At 40.1% G+C, this 22,048-nt stretch overlaps 1 protein-coding gene across 4 annotated transcripts in view; it reads right to left on the reverse strand.

Moving 5' to 3' along the window:
* The window catches only part of trpc7b (transient receptor potential cation channel, subfamily C, member 7b), a 107,879-nt gene that overhangs the window by 22,302 nt on the left and 63,529 nt on the right, over window positions 1–22,048 (reverse strand). For all 4 annotated transcript variants that reach the window (XM_074674316.1, XM_074674317.1, XM_074674318.1 and 1 more), the window contains 5 exons: window positions 17,920–18,102; window positions 13,018–13,182; window positions 7,573–7,789; window positions 5,947–6,180; window positions 3,802–4,066 (listed from right to left, as the gene is read on the reverse strand). In XM_074674316.1, the coding sequence (XP_074530417.1) occupies window positions 3,802–4,066; window positions 5,947–6,180; window positions 7,573–7,789; window positions 13,018–13,182; window positions 17,920–18,102 (1,064 nt within the window). The remainder of the gene's footprint in view (window positions 1–3,801; window positions 4,067–5,946; window positions 6,181–7,572; window positions 7,790–13,017; window positions 13,183–17,919; window positions 18,103–22,048) is intronic.

Genomic DNA, 22,048 nt, shown 5'->3' on the forward strand with positions numbered 1-22,048 from the left:
ATCTATCTATCTATCTATCTATCTATCTATCTATCTATCTATCTATCTATCTATCTATCTAACTATCTATCTATCTATCTATCTATCTATCTATCTATCTATCTATCTATCCATTTATATATATAGATATATATAGGAAGTATAACAGAAATATATATGTAAAAAGGATTACAGTGTAAAACCTGCAAAATTTCAACAGAATTGCGAGTTTCTCGCGCAATGCAAGAGAAACCCAGCACTAAATTCATAAGTTGGTCAAATCATAAGAAATTATTCTTACAACATGAGTGCAGCATAGGCTTTTTGCCCAGCTCAGATATGTGCTGCTCAACATCATGGAGGCTTTGACTTGAGCCACACTGACCCCTAGTGGTGGGACCATTAATAACACCAGATTTCAGGAGGTTCCGACATACCAAACACATCTCTATGCAGCCACTCCCACTGGGAAAGCAATTTAAGAAACTGTCAGAGCTACACCAGAGTGGCTTATTAAAAAAGACACGCAGGGACTTTTTCCAGCCAAAACGCTAAAAATAAATAAGACCTCTCTTATGAGAAATTCAGTCACAGGTTGTTAAGTTGAGCAAAGTGATTTCTATTTTAGAAAAGTATGCTTTAATGATTTTTTTAAATGTATTTTTTATTTTTTTAATCAGCACTGATGACCATCAGTGAAGAGAGAAGAAAATGTGATAAAGGAAAGAAGCACAAAGCCAGACCGGACACTCATGCTGGAAATGAGCGTGTGATGGTTTTTGATAAGGCACTTCCATCTGCAGCCTGAGGTCTTTTCTGTACTTGTCCTTTGCGTTTTCAAAAGTCTTCTTTATGTCCGACTCTCGGGTTACGACCGCAATCTTCCTGACTGACCATTTCGGCTTCATTAGACTCGTTTTCTACCTGTCTGTCCACCTTCTTTGCAGCTAACCCCCTCCTCCTGTCTGTCTTCTCATCACGTTGCCTGGATCTTCAGCTCCATGTGAGCAGCCAAGCAGAACACACAGTTTCAAAGACCCCCAAGATGGTGAGAAAGAGAGAAGTGCCTGTACATGCACGGCACTGAGGAGAATAGAGAATCGGCACGAGGGCTTTTACTCTAGGATTCCTGTCACAGACCTTTTGTTAATAAAGATTATAAGGTGGACTTCATATACTCACAGGTGACTGGTTTATCCGAGGAAAGTGATATGTCTAGTACATGTAATACAAATGACAAATGTGTGTTGTTAATGCGTCTTACTTTGTTACCCAGTGTCCTTTTATGTAGCATGCTAGCTGTAGGCATGTTACAACTACATAAGTGAAAAGCGTATCGACAAATACTATTTATGAGATAACCAAGTGTGATACCTTAGAGAAAAGAGTTTGTAACAAGTACACAAAAAGATTTCAGTGCTAGCAGTTGTATTTCATGAAATGGCAGGGACATAAAATTTGCCAGGAAACCTGTAGCCTGATAACTTTACATCTTGCAAGTGTAGCCAGAAAAAACAAGGTGATGGCAATTTTCTCATTTGTATGTTTAGTTTTTTTATTTGTTTCTAACTTGGAGGTAACACTTGAAGCAAAGGAAATGATCGGAGCAGATGAACTGAAAAACAAAAGAACAACTTTCAGGAATGCCAGGAGCAGTGAACATACCCTCAGCACCAGAGAAAGGCAATGAAGAAACAGGTGCTGACACCTGAAAGCACTTCATACTGGTTGGGAATCCTGATAGTATATAATTAACTAAAACTTGCAGTCAGATTCTGGACTAACTTTCTTAACCTGTTCTGCACTGATATGAAAACCTGCAGGCACGTTTGCTGCTTGATACCAAACTTGCCAAAGAAGAGAGCAATCTGTGACTTCTTTAGTTAAAGCTGCCTGAAAGCTAGACAGTGTGAACCTGAACCTTGAGTTACCAGATAAAAAGCCTCCCTTACACTGCCTTTTCTTTCAATCAAAAAAGGAGAAAGTTTTATTACAATCTGAACATACTTCACTCTTTTGGATTGAGTTGACATCAGTTTCAATCTGCTGATGTCTTCCTTGAGAAAAATGAAGAAGAACTTGTGACAGGGAGAAACCTCAGCGAGGGTTTTCATTTCATGATGAATGATGATAAATGGACTCGCTGAAAGATTCAGTCAGCAGCCGGGGAAAAAAAAAAACCCTCTTTCCTATAAATATCAGATACATGAAAGACCCAACATCAGTGTGTTGGCAGCTGATGTGAAAGGAACATTCAGACACAGAGATAAGCTAAAATGAAGAAGGGAGGCAGAGACATTGATGCTCTGATTGATGTTTTGCAGGACTTGTTGGACATTTTATTGCTTTACTTAAGCAGGTTGATAAATGCTGAATAATACAGCAACTTACCTGCAAAAAAATGTATTTAAAAATAGTCTGAACTTAAGATTTAATGTTGCTGACTTGAAGAAGTGAAAGCACAAGAAGGCAGTGTGCAGATAATCTCCGCACTCTGAGTGCTACACACCTATAATGTGACTGTTTGAAGTGAACAAGTAGCATCATGTTATCAATGGACTTTCAAATTTATCTTCTGATTCATAAAAAATACTGAAGTATGAATTGAGCCCAGTCATTAAAGTCTACTGTTCAGTATCTCAAATGTGATGAAGTGACTTTTTTTTCCCCACACGCTGACGTTTCACGAAATGATGGGAAAAGCTCTTTTGCCTCAGAGAAACTTTAAGAGTTTCGACTGACAACCAAAAACTTCTGAGACACTGTCAAAGCATCTCCCACAGCTCTCAGTACTTTTCACGTCCATATTGATCCAGAACCAAAAGGATTTTAAAAAATCAATAGGCCTGAGATGTTTCGCCCCATCCTTAACTGCTTGCCAAATCAAGGTTATTTTATCAAACATGAGGCGTTAAGGTTTGAACACTATTGACGCTTTTGCTCAGACAGAGCCTGTCAGTGGTATCTCTCATTGCCACCTGCCACCAATGCTCACTTTGTGGTTTTAAAAGTCACAGTTTTTATGTGAGACAGAACTGTGGGTTGCTCTGCTTCTCATAAATTTGTTAACGCTATGGGACAAAAGCGTTATTCTACAGCGCCTGTAGTGGATTTTATGGCCAGGTTCAACCCATTTACCATCCTCCAATTAAACACAAGCAAACAGCCTGATTGCTGTTATTACGCCGAAAGGAAGATTAGAGTTCGATCTCTGCCACTGATAAAGCACAGAGGATTTAATGAACCCAGCAAACAGCCTCATCAAAGGGGACATATGCCGATTTAGATCATCCCAAGGATTTACACCTTCAATGGCTTTGTTTAGCAACTACAGTCACAAACTAAGTATTTCAGATCTGAGTCCATTTTCTTTTTAACAGTCAATACTTGTATGTCATGGTCAGAATAGGGCAATTAATCAACTACAGTGGCTCTGCACACACATGTAGATACACAAACGCCAACACATTTATGCGGACTGTTTTTTAAAATGAGGAGTGCCTCTTCCTAAAGATTTTTGCTCTGCTGTAGTTTTTATAAGCATTTGAAAACTCATTTATTCAATCTGTCCTTCACTCTGCCTCCTGCCGTGAAGTGTTTGTAATTATGTGTGATTATGATTTATTGCTTGTTTTCATCTGGCTGTTTGTCATAGACTTATTCCAACGGTTTTACTCTTGCAAGGCACTTTGCGACCTTGCTCTTTTCAAAGTGCTGCATAAATAAACTTTACTCTCCTCCAGTCAAATATTTAGACATAAACACCCTCTACTCACAGCATCACATCATCGAAAAACAGTTCTGCTGCCAAGTGTTACTCACGTGGTGAAAGCAGGATTGTACTTGGCTCCCAGGTAGTACGAGTACAGATTGAACATGCCAATCATGAAGGCCACAAACACCATGATGAAGATGACCATGAACTTGAAGATATCTTTGACTGTACGACCCAGAGAAATCTGCAGCGGGCCAAAGCTCTCGTTGGCTGGCAGGATGTAGGCAATGCGGGAGAAACTCAGCACCACAGCGATGGCGTAAAGACCCTCTGAGATGATCTGAGGGTCTGAGGGGCGCCACTTGTTCCTGGCTGGAGGAGAGGAAAGAAGAGAGTGTGTCTGAGTGAGCTGCTAATATTTCATCTAAATGAGAGTCAGACCAGAGGGGAGTGTTTGAGACTCAGGGACTGTGGTAATACGGGCATTTGGAAAATGAAACAGGTCCTCTCATCAGATTTCAACCAGATATTTTCACTCTTAAAAAAGTCTGATGCAAGGGAAGTGTCTATTTAATGGCCTTTCTAACAGCGACGAACTGACCTTGTGCAGCAGCATATGGGCCGAGGATTTCAAAATGTACTAAGATCAGATGTAAAAATCAATCAGATGACAGTTTAATACCATATGTCTCTCTTTGGCCAGGTGTTATGTTCAGCCATCAGCTACACAGAGGTGCTGTAACTCTCAGAGTGAACTTTTGATTATGGAAGGATCTTAAGCTTGTGGCAGATGTTCAAAAAGAGTTTAATCTAGGCCTTTATGACTGTGAGCTCTGAGGAAGGAAAAGGTGAAGTAAAAAGAAGAATTGGGGATGGATTGAGTGTTTAAGGGATGTAGGAAAGAAATCAAGATGAATGTTGGAGACAGCAAAGAAAAAGTGTGAAAGGAAATGTTGGGTTAATCTTATTTAAATCTATGACTCTCTAAAGATTTCATACATTGTTTTCTCTCTTCAGTGAAGACATGGAAGTAAGCCCAAGAAAGATAACACAAGCTCTGGAATAGCATCATCTTATCTTCTGGTGTGTCATGTCAGACTCATACCACCAGGTGACAGCACTGATGAAGGTTCCCCGGATAGGCTACTAAGAAGTATACAGTCCAGTATAACCTACAGCATGACTATAATGGAGCTGTGGAGAAGTTTGAGCTTAGGTGTAGTCAAAGTAAATACATACAGCAACAGTCACATTCACACTCAGGCTCTACATTTGCTCTGATTGCCTGGGTATGTAAGTGGGATCAGTGTGAGTACAGCAGCCTGTAGACTTCATCCCCAGGATGTGATCTGCAGTCATCCATACAATCATCAAACAGGACAACATGAATAGGTATGTTTGAGCCACTTCAGATAAACACTGAGTAATTACCTTTTCTTTTCTGGACAACAAATCCACTCTCACCTTCAAGTGTTTCTGCTCAGGGTTTGAGTTAATCCTGACATTTCCATACAAATGTTCATCTGATTTGCTGCCTTATCAGAGACTGGGGTAGCACACTGATTCAAACACTTCATGAAAGTGTTTACATTTGGCCTTTTGAGAGGAAAACTGTGATAGATAAGAAGCGTGACAGTTTTGTAATCTGTGCTGCAGAAAAATATTAGAAGAGCTGGATAGATACTGTGAAGAGTGGATAAGACAAGAAAGAGAAGGGGGGACACACAGAAACACAGATTGGACCACTTTTTCTTTGGGACAATTTGGGCAAAAACATCAAAAAAACAGTGAACTGGACAACATGTGAATACAAATCCTAAAAATCCTGAGTCAAGTATAGAGACCGAATTAGGTACTTTTATGGGTACAGACCAAATTTTGTCAAAAGTACCAGGTACCGATTCACATGAAAGCGAAAGGTACCATGTTTGGGTACCTAAATGCATCTTTGTGACTGAGCAAGTGGAAGATTAGGGGATTTTCTATGCTGGACATGAACCCAGCATTGCAAGGTTATCTTTTGAAGAATATATATGTTAAGTTGAAAAATATATATAATTTATTACTAAACAAATTGTTATTTTTTACCACATACACAAAAAAGTACCGAAAATTGGTACTGTTGACTGTTGAGTACCAGTACCGATTACCAAGTACCGGGCATCAGTGCCGTATCGTTTCAAACGTTAAAGGTACCCATCCCTAGTCAAGTGTCGAACAGCCAACATTGCTAGTGTGTATGTTTAGCTCACCGTATGTGAAGTAGGCGACTTCCTCAGGCAGTGATGCGTTGCTGAGGTCTTCGTCAGGAACGTGCATGTCAACATACTGCTGGGCTTTGGAGGCTTTGAGGAACGCCATGAAGCGTGCAGTGAAAGACGCCACAAAGATGGACAGCATGCCGAAGTCCAGAACATTCCACAGGTGCATGATGTACTCTCTCGGGCCATCAGTCCAGATCTCTTTACACTCTGACCAGATCATACCTGAGGAGGAGAAACACACGTAAGACTACGAAATGGTGAAATACGGCAACAACAAAGAACAGCACAAATGCATCGAGATGAAGAGGCTTTCCTACACTCATAGCAGATGTCCACAATAAGGCTAATTATTTAAACCTGAGCACTCAAACATCTCCATCTAGAGCTCAGGTGCATTTAAACACACACACACACACTTGCTCAGTGGAAAGCCTGATTCCTCCCACGCAACCACTCTGTCACTCTCCATTTGGAGCCAAAACAAGGAGAAAATTGCTTACTGAAAAGGGAATCCTGCTCCGTATCATCTCTATAACAATTACTGGGCCTTCAAAGCATACGGCTGGAATTACAATTACCCTGCTCTACCCAGGCCATCACTCACTGCAAACACACACACACACACGCACACGCACACGCACACGCACGCACGCACGCACGCACGCACGCACGCACGCACACACACACACACACACACACACACACACACACACACACACACACACACACACACACACACACACACACACACACACAAGGAAACACACAAGAGCACCTGTCGCCCCAAAATTACCATGCCTGGGAAAAGAATGGGGCCATTACATGTAAACAAATAAAAGTAGATCTATATGTGCACCAATACACACAAACCACTCATGTAATGTTATCATATGTGTGCGTGAGTGAGTCGGTGTGTGTTTCAGTGTGTGTGATTCAGTGAAAGAAAGAGGAACATCAGCAGATGGGAAGCAGCTGAGGTCTGACAGATATTGCCATGGGCTATTTATCTGCTGAATTCGTCTTTGTTTTCCTGTCATCCCTGTGTCTTCTTCCCCTCCTCTCCTCCCTTTACTTTCATCTGGCTCCTTCGGCTCCTTCTTCATCTCTCTGTCTCTCAACCCTGCCCTCAAATCTTTCCACAGGACCCAGCTCTTAAGTGAACCCCCCACATCTCTCTCCAGCTTATCATCTGGACTCAGAGCGACTACTGTTCCACAAGTCTGTGTCCGACCAGGAGACTTCAATTTGATGTCTGGAGGATAAAAGAAGAAGAGGTGTTTACTGTGCATACCTTTGCTTTCATCCATGTGGTCGGTATGGTGCTGCAAACATACTCCTTCTCAACCTCAGCCTCTTTCTACTTCTTTTTTTTCCCAGAGGACGTTTGGTTTGTAAATAAGTAAATACGGTTTCTTTAAAAACAAAATCCAACAAGAAAATCTACCCAGAAAGCCTCCTCCTTTACTCTGGCGTGAGCTTTTGTTATCATGATGAGGATCTGCTTTGATAGGGACTCTCTTAGTTAAATTCACATTTTAATTGATGCATAATTTAAAATGCTGTCACATCACCTGTGGACTTTGAGGGCAAATGTTGGGTCAAAAGATGACTCACCAAGCACCCACTTCATGATCAGCATCTCCGTCCAGGAGAACTGGGTGGTCTTGACTCTGAAAACCTGTCTTGGGTGGTCTGTGATGGTCTCATTGGGCAGGTTCTTGACCCCCTCGAAGCGGTCAGAAGCATTGATCACCAGCAGTCCCAAGAAGATGGTGAAGGAGACTGCGTGAGCCACAAACTTCATAAAGGGGCTCCTCAGGATCTGACCTAGCTGGAAGTCAGAACAGTCAGGTTTGAATAAGAAATCTGCTTGGTGGAGCTATGATATTAATGTATTTACAAAGGAGTTTGAAGGGTGAAACTGTAACATTTGCACATTTGGTTAAAAAAAATGGAACAAACAAAACCAGCTGTTGTAGATAGTTTTATTTTTTAAAGATTTTAACATAAAGCAACGTTTGCATTCAAATATCTCACAACCCCTCTATGAACAGCTCAATAAAGTGTTGTTTTAACCTCCACTGATTCCTTACATTCCTAAATAGATCCACTGAGGCTGAATGGATGGTTATTTTATCTGAGTTGTCAAGGCTTTTCTCATCAAATGAGCTCAGGTTTTATCACCTTTGATATTACTCCCTTTTCATCCAGTGTTAGGACATCAAGTTAAAATGAACAAAAATTTTATTCACATCAAGTTTTGTCTCATCAAAGCTCAACTTTTTTTTTCATTATTTTGTGCAATTCTGCCACCTAGGGGTCTGTAAAATACAGAAAGGAGCTGCCAACAGCTTCGACAGCTATTTACTTGTTTGCTGAAGGACTTCTTCTCTTGCTGAAATACTTTTTTTTTGGATGATGAAGGAATTAGTACATTTTTTTGGGAGGGAATTGCCCATTTTTGTTCCTCAGGGGTAAAAATCAGAAAAGCACCACTAACAACAGCAGCTGGTGTAGTTTACACACGTGCTGAAACTATCAATCCCTTTCTCAGCAGTATAATGACAGAGCAACTACATAGTAAACCATTATTTGTGATAATGCAACACATGGGGAAAATACGTTGCAAGACACACAAAAACATGCACACACACAGCTCAAACCCCATACAGACATCTTTGTGATCTCAACATTTGCCTCTCTCTAAACCCGCTGTGTTCAATATTAACTACCCACAGGATATCTCTTCTCTCTGCATGCATAGCAACACATTGAATCCAGGAGCATGAACATGACCAAACCATGTAGGGAAGCGTTTGGTTAATCTCAACCCTCCAAGTTTTCTCTGAAGCTCCTCTTGCCAATGGGATGGATAGGACTCGTTTATTCATCCTATCTCTATAACGATCTGTTTAAGCCACCAGCTGAATCAAGACAGCCTTTAGGTGTGGATGGTTCTTGTCTGAGGACTGCACACATGTGGGGTTTCTTTTTTTTTATCGGGATAAGGAACACAAGGGCTGATCTGTTTTACTACATCAGAACAGTGGCCACTGGCAGTCAGCGCATGCAAAAAATAAAAATAAAAATCCAAAAAAGAAAAAAAAAAAACCCCAACAACTAGATTTGCTCTTGTCCTTTATCTTTTACCTGGGAGGTTTGATCTAAAATATAATGTGCTAACAGGCACCAACTCAGAACAATTACTTATCTTGATACCAGGAAGCACCTTTTGTCAGGCTGTAGATAATGCTGTATGAGTACTTTGTGTTTGATGACAGTAAATTAAAAGGATCTCCACAAGTGGGTACAATGTTGAGCCTCTGTTCCTAATTTTGCTACTCTTCCTCCCTCTGTAAGTTACACTCACAATCCTCTTTATCAGGGTACATTGTGATACTCAAATAAATAACTACAAAAGCACTCAGAGAGCGCAGACCTCCCCCAAGCATGTTGTGATTGTCACACAACACTTCAGTCCTACTTTAATGTTATATTACCTTTCAGCAGACTGTCTGCTACAATTTGGTGTTAGCTGCAGGTTTGTACGATAATTTGTTACCTGAAAGTGTTGAAAATTATGATGACCCAGTACATATTTCATATTCCAGATCTCAGTATCCAGAATATTGGCAGAGTCTGGATTGTACTTTTACATCTGTCAGAAATTATATTGACCTTGTCTTCTATTCTTTTGCAAAGCAATCCAACTGTTTATCGTTGAGTGATACACAAATATGATGAAAACGGCCCTATCTCACAATGATAAAGAATCCTTTAAAAAGAATTCTGGATCCAGACAGTGATCCGGATCACCTCCAAAATTTTGTCACTTCTTTCTTATCCCATTTTGAATATTTCCTGACAATTTCATCAAGATCTGTTTGTTAGTTTTTAGTTATGTTGTTCACAGTCAATCAAACAAGCCTACAAAGAAACAGACAGACAAACTCTCCCACAAACATGACCTCCTTGGCAGAGGTAACTGCAGGATGAATGAGACAACACTCTACTTTTCTTTCTATTGATTGAGCTCTAGCTCCTCAATAACAAGGTGCAACAAACTGATCCAAGCTGTAGAACTCTGATTAAAAATTCACTTGGATGACTGCTTGACTGAACCCTGAATCTTGCTGTATGAAAAATGAATCCAGCTGCCTTTCACAGGCAATTTCCTACCAATACTTCACAACACCTGTTTTCTGTCACTCTAAAGACTAAAGCGCTTTATATTTTGCACCTTTCAATATGTATCGCCCCACTATCAGCATGTTTCATCATTTCCCACTACTTTCACTCAATAAGAATCAGTTAATATCAAATAGGCATCTGTTTTTCATCACCCTCCAAGCATATCTCTTTGATGACTTACTACTTAGTCCTGTGCAGCCGACATTTTAATATCTTCTTTATCTCACCCCGCTGATAAAAAATGTGTTTGCTTTGAGGCTTCTTATTATAATTTGCAGTGGGAGGGTAAAATGGAGAATATTATGAGCTCTAAAAGATGAGCAGACCATGAGAGGAGCAGAACAAAATTATAAGATAAGCCTCAGGTAGAAAATGGCACACATGAGGAGATGTCCCAATGCTAATCTTTGAGTGAGTGGCATTTGAGCCGATCATCTCACCCTTTATTTTAGGGATGTCCAGAACAGACCACTTGATCAGAAATCAGTGCTGATTCATACACAGACCTGATCAAAATCTTAAGACCAGTTGAAAAATTGCTAGAATATGCATTTTGCACATTTGGACCTTAATGGGGTTTTCAGTACAGCTACAATATGCAAAAGTAAGAAGGGGGAGTGCAACAAAAACATTTGGAACTTAAAATAAAAAAAATAAAAACAAATGAAATAGGTTGTTTTTTCGCCAGATCAAAAGTTTAAGACCACAGACTACTAAAGCCAAAATCTGCTCAAAATTTTTATTTTCTGTCAGGCAAGAAGCTGTCTCTTCTTGAATGTGGTCAGATCTTTGAGCTGCATAAGCAAGGCCTCTGGCAGCGTGTCATTGCTGCTGAGGTTGGACGCAGTAAGACAGTCATTCTAAATTTTTTTTAAAGATCCTGAGCATTATGCAATAAAAAAGTCAATTGGTAAACCCCAAAAAATTACACCTGCACTGAGCCGGAGGATCCGATTGGCTGTCTGTCAAGACACAGGGCGGTCCTCGACCCAAATTAAGGCCCTTAGTGGTGCAGAATGCAGTGCAATAACCATCAGATGGCATCTGCGGGAAAAGGGTTTCAAAAACAAAAAACAAATTCAAAGACCTCATCTCCTTCAACACCACAAAACTGCCCATTTAGACTTTGCCAGGGAGTATCAAACATGGGACACTGAGAGGTAGAAAAACGTTTTATTCTTTGATGAGAAAAAATTTGACCTCGAGGGTCTAGATGGCTTCCAACGTTAGTGGCATGACAAGGAGATCCCACCTGAGGTGTTTTCCACCCGGCACAGTGGAGGGGGGTTCATCATGGTCTGGGGTGCTTTTTTATTCAGTGGAACACTGGAGCTTCAGGTGGTGCAGGGTCATCAAACGATGGCTAGTTACGTGCAGATGTTGGAGCGGGCTTCCCTCATGACAGAGTGCCCTGGTCTGTGTGGTAACATCACTCTTTTGGACCATCCTGCATGTTCCCCTGATTTAAATCCAATAGAGAACATTTGGGGATGATGGCAAGAGAAGTTTAAAAAATGGCCATCAGTTGATGCCCTACCTGAAGCCATCTTTACTTGGAGCAATGTTCCCAAAAGCTTCCTGGAAACACTCGCATCACTTTTTGAAGTGATTAACAAGAATGGTGAAGCTACTCATTATTGAGTCCGACTGAGAAAAACTTTCGTTCTGGTTTGGAGAGTTCTTTGTAATTTTTTAAGCAATGGTCTTAAACTTTTGATCAACTGAAAAACAGCCTATTTAAGTTCACTTGATGTTTTCGATAAATTACTTTTTCACAGTGCTTTTAGTCATACTCCCCCTTCTTGCTTTTGTGTATTGCAGCTCAGAACTGATTGAAATCTTAAGACCAGTTGAAAAATTGCAAGAATTTACCTTTTGCAAAGTTGTATCTTAATGAGGTTAGATGTGCAGCTTCACCTCGAGTTTAAACTTAAGCAATAACAGGAACAACCCTTTTACAACAGGTCTGAGGTGACTCGACAGAGGTGTTAGATTCAAAAGTCAAAAAACAGAATAATCTGTTACATTTGCATTTAATACTCAGAAGGTGAGATTTCAGCAGTGTGGGAATTTTTCTAATATGAAAACAAAAAATGGTTCAACAATTGCTCTTTTTTAAGTTAAGCTTTTTGTATCCAAAATTACTCTTTGAAGTACTGTTTTAGCCTTTTAGATTTCATATACAATAAAAATAATTTAGTTTCATATTAAATGAAAAAATAATGATAATAATGTATCATTGTTTGGTTTATTGTACAAACATGAAAACACTCAAGGACGTTTAATGTTTTTCCAAACACAGATCAGAGGCAGGTCTGGTCACATGATTGGATGAATTCACGTCTCTCAGCTTCAGTGTCAGTGTCACTCAGTGTCACTTCTCTCTCACATACTCCATCTCTGCTGCTCTCTGTGTACATAATTACTAATTCAATAGTCACACCTGACACAACCCACTTAAAGGTCCTCAAAACTGTTTTATAACACACACAATCACACACACACACACACACACACACACACACACACCCTCACCACACAGGTTGTAGAGGATTATTCAGGTTGACAAGCAGATCTGCACTCTGCTCAGTGTGAGCATTTGTTGATGTGTGTGTGTGTGTGTGTGTGTGTGTGTGTGTGTGTGTGTGTGTGTGTGTGTGTGTGTGTGTGTGTGTGTGTGTGTGTGTGTGTGTGTGTGTGTGTGTGTGTGTGTGTCACTTTACAGATTATAATTTGCTTGATGGTGTATTAACAGACAGTGATGAATTGCTCTTGTCCTTGTTATAAAGTGATGATAATTCTTGCTTTCTGTCAGTCCTGTTTTGTCATACAATAAGTTTTTCTGTGTGTGCGCGTGTGTGTTCATACCTTGCTACATGGCATTATCCAATAGGAGATAGCCAGGAAGGGCAGACCCACAGTGACACCCAGCACTGTCCAGCACTTTACCCCGACAGACTGCTGCCTCAGACCAGGCAGGTTCTCGTACCAGATAGTCAGCAGCTGCTGCTGACAGTTGGGATGTGCGACAAACTAAGAGTAGAGACAAAAAAAACAAGAAAAAAATGAAATCAGTGTCTCATAATGGAGAGACAATGGGGGCACAGAGGGAAAAGGAACAAGCGAAAAAGAAGCAATTAAGTGAAGAAAGACCCTTTAAAAGGCAATTTGCTTTTCCCACACAGTCCTCAAAAAACATTTGCATCTATTTTTGATTGTTTTTACGGATCCCCCAAGGAATCTGGGTAGTCCTCACAGCAGCAGCACATTGAGCAAACATCTTGACTCTAAATATTCAGCAGCTGAATTGAAATGGCCCAGTGGTCACAGACAGGAGGACAGCAGCTTATATAACAGGCTGACAGCAGAGAGAGTTATATTGGGGCTCATTATCTGGCAGAAAACAAGCCTGTAGATAGAACATATTGAGTATGACAATCTTTCTGGAGCATTAGATGCTTACACACAAACGTTAAATGCTGCTAACAGGTTCTTGTATCACATCACGATTCTACATTTAATTATCACAAAAAATGTTTGTGATACTGGAAATCTGAACTTTTGAACTTGATGACTAACTGCTTAGATTATATTTCTAAATGTGCATCCGAGAGTACAGAAGTTTAAAGCAGTATTTTGACAGAGTGGTAATGATCCCAACACGTCAGTGACAGAGTGGAAACAATTACACCAGTGCTTGTTTAAACACAAGTTAGAACATGTTGCTGTGACACATTTTCGTATCAAATATCTGAGTTTACTTCCTTAAGCCCTAATGGACCATGGGCTGCATGGTGGCGCGGTGGTTGCTTCAAATTAAGACAGTTGCTAGTTTCAATTGTTGGTCAGGCAGGCACCTTTCTGTGTGGACTTTGTTTGCTTTCTCTGTGCCAGGGTTCCCTCTGGGGGCTATGGCTTTCTTCAACAGTTCAAAAATCTGCCTGGTTTATATGTCACTCTAAATTAACTGTAGGTGTGAGTTTGTGCACAAATGGTTGTTTGTCTATACATGTTAACCCTTTGATGGACTGGTGACCTGTTCATGGTGCAATTGAACCCACGCTCAATTGAAGCCTGGATGGGCTCCAGCCGAGGCACACAACGGATGGATGGATGGATCATAGACTTGTAGCTGTTTATTTCTAACAACTGATGATGTTTTGATCTCTTCTTCTTACATTCCCATCCAAAAACTGTGCTTCAGTTTTCTTACAAAAAACAGCAGATCAAAAATTGTTGTTTAAACTGTTGGAGCTTGCTTGTACTTCCAAGTTTCAACCGACCGTATCTTAAAAGTCACATTAAGTTGCTCAAAAAATAAACAGCTTTAATCTGGATCCTCTGCATCTGACGATGTTACCTGAACAGATCTGTTGTGTTATTATCTCAATAAAAAACACAATTTTCACAGCATCTTGCCACTTAGCTGCTTTTAGAATGAAAGATATCAACAAACAGGTCAGAGAATCAGTTAAAAAGCCAGTGTGTAGCAGAGAACAAACAGCAAATAAGAATCACTGAGTGTCAACAATTATCAATGGAGCATGTTTGCTCTGCCAGACAGAGCTTGGTCTGGCTTTTCAGCATCTGTTAGCGGAAAGGGAGAGATAAATGAGAGCAACCAGAGGTCTGCTGAGGAAGGAGAGGATGAATGTTTTGTTCCTGCTACAGGAAGGATGGGAACAACAGAGCAATCAATGCTCAGTAGGAGGTCAACTAGTGTAACAGTGAAACTCAATGTTTGTGTGTTGTTTTTCGCTGTCAGAGGGGATTCGTCGAACAAGCTTCCTTTTTGTCAAAGCGTCCCTCCCTGGACTTTGGTAAGCCTCTTTATTTTCTCCAACCATCAATCGTCCCTCACCCCTCCACCAAGAGGCCTCAGTTATCACACTCATCCGGACCAGTAACTGACTGTGATGCTCCCATCCGCCAATCAAACTCACAGTCTGTGTACATGTGCACTCAATCATTTCTACATTCAGCAGGTAACCACACACAGCCATCATCATGGTTAACATTGCTCCCCAGCGGTGTCCACTGACCAGTCCATCAACCCAGTGACCCACAACAGGAACCCTGCCTCAGGCTCCACAAGCAGTCCTGCTCCACCTGGTTTCCATGGTAATCTGTCCCCCCTTCTTTTCTTGCCTCCTGAGTAATTAGCTCTCTGAAAATTGGTCACGCAGTTCTGGACAGGAAGAGAACACAAACAGGCTGTGTACTGCCCAACACAAACACATGCAGCTACATAGTCACACACACACACACACACACACACACACACACACACACACACACACACACACACACACACACACACACACACACACACACACACACACACACACACACACACACACACACACTGGGGAAATACCTGATTAAAGAACACTCGGCTCCTGAAGGTCAAACAGAACTGATGTGTGTGTATTTGTGTAACAGACAGTGAATGTTAGTGGGCGATGGGGAGATGAATTATGTTTGACATTTTATGAGCTTACCTTTGGTCAGCAGAGATTAATTTTTCTGACATCAAGGCCAGTTCAGTGTTTAGAGAAGACTCTCAGAGGCCACCACACACATAAAAACATCCTGTGTTTACACATGGCTCAAATGACTCATGTACACCTGCTGGCTAACACTCACAGACATTAAAAAGTGATGTTACGGCTTGTTAAAAACAATGCTGAACAGTTTAATATGTGCCATTATTCACTACAAAAATGTGAGTTTATATAGATGTTTGTAAACTCTATGGGGGTTAAAGCTTTGACACTAATGAGATATCTGAAGCACTTTCCCATCAACAGACTACTCAGCTTATGAGAACAGTTTAATGTTTCAGAGACCTTTAAGAAGCTGGCCAGTGTCAAAAATATTTAATAACTGACTCCTTACAGTGCCATCATAAGATTTATATGAGCTAGTTTAGACAGCTTAACAACTAAGTGCTGTCAACCTCACTATCTAACAGGAGAATTGATAGCAGTTTGAATGAAGATCAATATTGTTACTACAATACTGCTATTTACAATCTTGAAATGTTGGTCATATGTTGTGTCTCCCCTATTGCACAGCCACCCACCATTAGCCGAAGCTGTAGCTCTGAACAGCTGGTACTGCACCAATGCTCTACTACTCCAAAGTAAACAAGCATAGATGATAGATAGTATCTCATGGCATAGCAAAGTTTGAATATATTTTGATCACAATAAAGAGAAACAGTTGTCACTGATTCAACTACGTTTAACTACTTGACGAGAGCTATGTGAATCTGTAATTGTGTTAGAATCTGGGTGTGTGGAATTTAGAATACATGCATTGTTAAAGGTCCCATATTATGCAAAAATTACTTTATTAAGCCTTTTAGTGAAATTTGTGGGTCTTTGGCTTTCCTCCCAGCCCACAAAATGTGACATTTAATGACAAAACCTATTAGTAGTACTTGTGAAAGTAAAATCCTGACCTAAAACGAGCTGTTTGGATTTGGGGGATTCACTGACGTCAGCCATTCCCTTTTTTGACCAATCAGGAGCAAGCCTGACCTGATTGGTCCACTGAAGCAGATACCCCCAAACCCCCTCCCGCCCACTCCTCTCCCTGCTGCTGGAGAGAAATCTGTGTAAATGGCGATATAGTTCTATGCACAAGCTTCCCATCTCAGAAGAAGAAAAGACTAAGAGGCTAGAGTTCATTTATCAAGAAAATGTGCCAGTTACACTCAGTAAAACTGTGCATGCATGTGCTGGTCACTTTACAGCCGACTGCTTTTCCGACAGTACAACAGAGGGCTAGCAATTGGTCCTGAATCCAGGCGCATTACCAACCATCCGCCAACAAACCTCAGACCCTGGAAATGTGATTTTTTTAAATGCTGTGTGCTGTGGAGCAGATGCAAGAGCTTTACCTCAGTGTCCCCCCTGTCTATGTGTTAGCTTCAGGATGCTAACTTTAGCTGCGGTTAGCCTGTTGTTTTAGCCTATAATGTTACGGTAAACAAGTTTCGCTGTTTTCTAAACATTGGGCACTCGGAGCTCGTGGAGCTGCTCTCAGTGATATAGAAGAGCGGGGCGGTATCAGCGGTGGCTCATTTACATATAAAGGTCATGGAAACAATGCTGCTGTGCTTGATTTATTGGCTTTTTGGACCAAAACATCTTACTACCATTTCATGAAGACATCAATGATCCATATTAAACTGCAGAAAAGGAGGATAATATGGGACCTTTAAAACTGCAGGAGTCTAAATCAAGCAGCAACTTCTGGCAGTAAGGAATACGAGGAGTTGAAAACAGTAGTTTGTTTAGTGTCCATTTGAGGCTGGGTCCGGAAACCATGTGCACACGCATTCAAAAGTGCCAAATTTTAGGGCACAAACAAACATGTTTATAGTCTGGTTCAAAACAATTTCAACCTGAGATACTTATTTCTTTAATGGCACACCATGTGTTGGTGTGAGTATTTGTATAACTCTGTAGTTTAGAAGACATTTAGATTCTGATTTTGCCCGATCATGAGACACAGCTGACTTGACTGTCAGGTGGGCACACTGTAGCTGCATAAGTCCCAAAGTCCACCTCAACTCTGCTAACCGCACACCAGTTTGACAAAAGTTAGATGAGTTAAGCATTACTAATATTGTACCCAACAACCAAAGCCTTCAAAACTCTGCTTCAGAAACAGATGGGCGTCAAAGAGACTACATCCATGTATTGTACAGTCTATGGTACAAATCCTAAGTGTAAAATAACAGTCTTTGTATAACCTTACCTTCTTGACTTCATACTTGATGGCCAGTTTAACTCGACTGAGGCAGGGTCGGTTGTAGGGGCTTGGAGGACACTGGTCCACGTCACCATTAAGTATGGCCTCCACTTCCTCTGTGTCTCGACAGAGGTCCAACACACCCACCACAAAGTCCTTACACTGCATGGACAGCTTCCTGTAGTCGTTCTGAGGGAGTGACGGAAAAAAATCAAATATGAGCAGAAAGAAGGAGAGACTGAAACAAAAGATAACATGAATTGATTTATAGACATTCTTTAAATGTACGATGGCAAACATTATCAATATACCGGGTCTCAACAAAGTTAAACTTTAACTGCTATCATCTGTCTGTTCCGTCTCTCCAGTGTATTATAGTTTTCCCCTCTAACAGAACACATTTTACTCAAGTCGCAAATTCCTGACACTTCTGTGACGCCATCACACAGTGTCAGTCACTCCTTCTTTTTGATGTATTTTTTAGGATCTTAGGATAGATTTTTGTCAAGATTTCAGACTTCTTCTTTGCCTTTTCTACATGCTGCTCCATGTGCATGGACTGCGGCCTTGCTATCTTTTTTCATGGTTAATGACCTGAGAAATGTCAGCCTCACACAGTGATTTATTCTCATTTGAAATTGTAATATGGCTCTTGATTGTGTATTTGTTCATGACCTTTCCATCTCAGAATCAGTTTAAACTAACTCAAAAAATTATCCAGGTGCGTTGTTGCTTCACTATTCAAAGCAGAGGGCTGGATTATATAACGTTATCCATCCATAAGAAGAGAGTTGATGGCTTTTTTTTATCTTGGAAGCAAGCAAAATCATATAAGTTTGACATAAAGTAACTGTCATGGCCCATTAAACAAAAATATTGATATTTTACAAATAGATGCAATCACAGGTGCAACAAAGGTTGTTAAAACAATACCATAGAGATTCTTGATGCACAATTCATACTTCCTTCCTAATTCTTTCCATACTTTGATTCTATTTACCCTTAAACAATGAATACTAATGCTTGTTAATTGATAAACCTAAAATACTGGAACTTAACTACTCCATGAGACCAGTCAGTTACAAGTGAGGTGTAGTTTGTTCATCTATCCCACATGATCGTCTCCCATGGTGAGCAACAGAGATCCAAAACCAATGATTTTGCAAGTTAAAAGTTTCAGTCTTGCAGCTCCCACTTGATATTTGCATAAAACCAGTTGATGAAAAACTGATTTGCAATTTAATTTTCAGCATCTTCACATTTCAGTCAAGGCAGATCATTTATTTTTAAAACAGCACCTGAAAACTACACTCCAGTCACTCACATACAATCATTTGACATTCATGAAGACTGATTTTAAGTTAATATGTCCATTCACTGGCATTTAGATTCCCACAGAGGAAGCTGTTTCAAATAAAGACTTTGAACATGAGGCCAGGTGAAAGCAAATCGAGTTTGCTGATTGTAAGAAAGCAAGATGGGAATGTTCTTGAGTTTTAACTCAAGAGTATGTGGTTCTACATTCTCCTTTCTTTCTAATGTCACAGTCTGTTCGCAAAAACTCAGCGAGAATGTGCACTTTTACCTTCTGTTGCATTTCAACTTTTTCTTGATGCCATTCTACGTCAAATTACGTTAAGATGCAATGAAGCTTCATTCATTTAATGCTATAGTGTTCAAAATTTTAAACACGGAACGGATAATGTTCATACAAGACATGTAAAGGGTTGGAGAAGTGAAACCCACAGAGCACCAAAGCTGTAAAAACTGTGGGATATGCACTTTTTTTTTCTTCGATGCTTCCATGATATGCACAACCATACCTCTCACAGTACAGCTCCCTGTAGATAACTGTAATGCACCTCGTGCAGCGGGTGCAGTTTTATCTGAACTCTTTTTTTTTTTTTCAATGGTTCCTCTGTCTGAGTCAGCAGCTGGTGCTGAAATTGGTTTTATTTTATCTTAAACAAGCAGAATAATAACTTGCAGGCTAAGGATATAATTATTGTCTTTGAGCTCCTTGGGAATCACATCTTCTTTTAACCAAAGTGTTACAAACAAAAAAGGAAATATAATTTATTTGTTTCTGGAGCACATACAACTTGATGCAACAATCACCAGTGTCAGCTGCACAAGTTGAATTTGGTTATGACTTCTGATATCACAGTGTAGTTCCTGGTAATATCTTCCACTTTACAACAGTTCCTAACAGGGTCCTAACCCAATTTGTTCTCACTCCTCACTAAACATCGATTTTTAAACCCTCTGCTTTTCTTTCTTAACACTTTACCTGCACTCTTCGTCTCATTCTGCTCTTCAACAGTTGGATGAGCTGAAAACAGCCAGCAGATTGGAGCTTCTGGCGGGTCTGCTGTCCCTACGGACTGATTCTTATTATGCATTCAGCAGTTTGTTTGTCATGTGCCCAAACACACCATTGCAGTGTGTCAATGGTGCCAACTGTCATCACGAGTCCCTGCAGCAAATTCACTCTATCCTCTAGTTTCCTGCACTTTTGAGACTTAATTTTTGCTGGTGTTGTAAGATCAGGGCCTATTCCACGCCTTGAACAATGCTTGTATAGTAGTGTTTAGTGTGATTGCATGACCCTGAGTGTGACTCAACTGAAATGCCTTGTGAACAAATATAAACAGTGCTTAACAAATTTATTAGATGTTATAAAAATATGAAAACCACCGAGCATCATGACATTTCTTAACTGATTCACTGATTCATTCATTCAGAGATTTTCCTTTGCTTCACTATTTTGAAGAAGAGTGAGAAGTTTCAAACTGATGTTGTGCTTTTATACCCAAGTTTGAGCCAGAAAACTAGAATTCTCTGAGGAGTCAGAAATAAATTAAAGTAACATACAACCACTGAAACTCATTTTTCTGTTCAGGTAAAAAAAGTAATTAACTTAAATTTGTTAATCAATGAAAATAATGTACTTTTTTCTAGCTTTTTCGTGAAACAGTACATTTTAAAATACATAGATAACAATAATTATACTGTAGCATCAAATATAATTATGTATATATAATTTTGGTCAAAGAGCTTTCACATTCTGGTGGATTAACCACCACAGAAACAAAATGTGTCTTGATAGACAACTTTACTGTTAATTTGGTAACTGGTAGATGTTAGTCTAATAAATTTGTTATGCAGTGTATGGATTGAGGCATCAAACTATGACAGTAAGCATCCTGCAGAACATCAAGAAGAAACTAGCATTTGGTGTATTTTGTCTTCAAGCTTCAGGCTAATTGTAAAAGAAATCAATAGCAATCCCATGTCTGCTTCTATTCTGCAAAAGGCAAAGCTTCAGGGTAGCTTATGTTGGACATTGTCCTCTTAATTAATGTTATACAGGAAACACACACCTAGAATCACTACACAGGTTAGGTATGTTATAAAATCCAATCACAACCCTGTGTATCATGCCTCGGGGGCTGAGATAAAAGAACAAGAACAATGTTGTTGAGATTGAACATGAGGACAGAGCAATATGAAGCAGAGTGAAAACGGTTCCAGATGAGTGAGCTGAGAGGGGGGGACATGACACAAGCCACACGTGTGAGGGGGGTGGGAGGGAGGGTGATGTAAGATGGATGGATGAGCAGAAAGGGTGATAGAGTTTGTAGTGTTGTATGTAAGAAGCCTCTACTACCATCACTTTACCCCAATTATGACAATTAGCTTAAGCTTTATGAAACATAATATAAGACGAGAGAAAAGCAGAAAATATGTGATCAACAGTCATTCTCACTCTCTTTCTCCGCCTTTATTTCTTAAAACCTGAAGCTAAAGGGGGGAGGGATACTTTAAGAGTGTCTGTGTGAGTGTCCAGAGGCTTCTTTCTGAAATTGATGGACTGGCTTGAAATAAAAAGTGTTAAAAGATAAATGATACTCCATTACTGAGGTCCTGACATGCCTTTAGCAGTTACCACATAAACAACAAACCTGCTCACCGACTCAGCTTTCTTATTTGACTTGGTGGATACATACACAAATGTATTTTGCACAAGTGTTTCCTTGGGATCTTTTGTTACAAAAGACGGATGCATAGCTGTCACTTCAAACATCTTAATTCCTTTAGGTCTATAGAGAAGCAAATAAATACATCACAGCAC

The sequence above is a fragment of the Halichoeres trimaculatus genome, unplaced genomic scaffold (assembly GCF_033239565.1).
Source record: "Halichoeres trimaculatus isolate MK-OKI-2021-1 unplaced genomic scaffold, fHalTri1.1 fHalTri1_scaffold_7, whole genome shotgun sequence".
Lineage (NCBI taxonomy): Eukaryota > Metazoa > Chordata > Actinopteri > Labriformes > Labridae > Halichoeres > Halichoeres trimaculatus.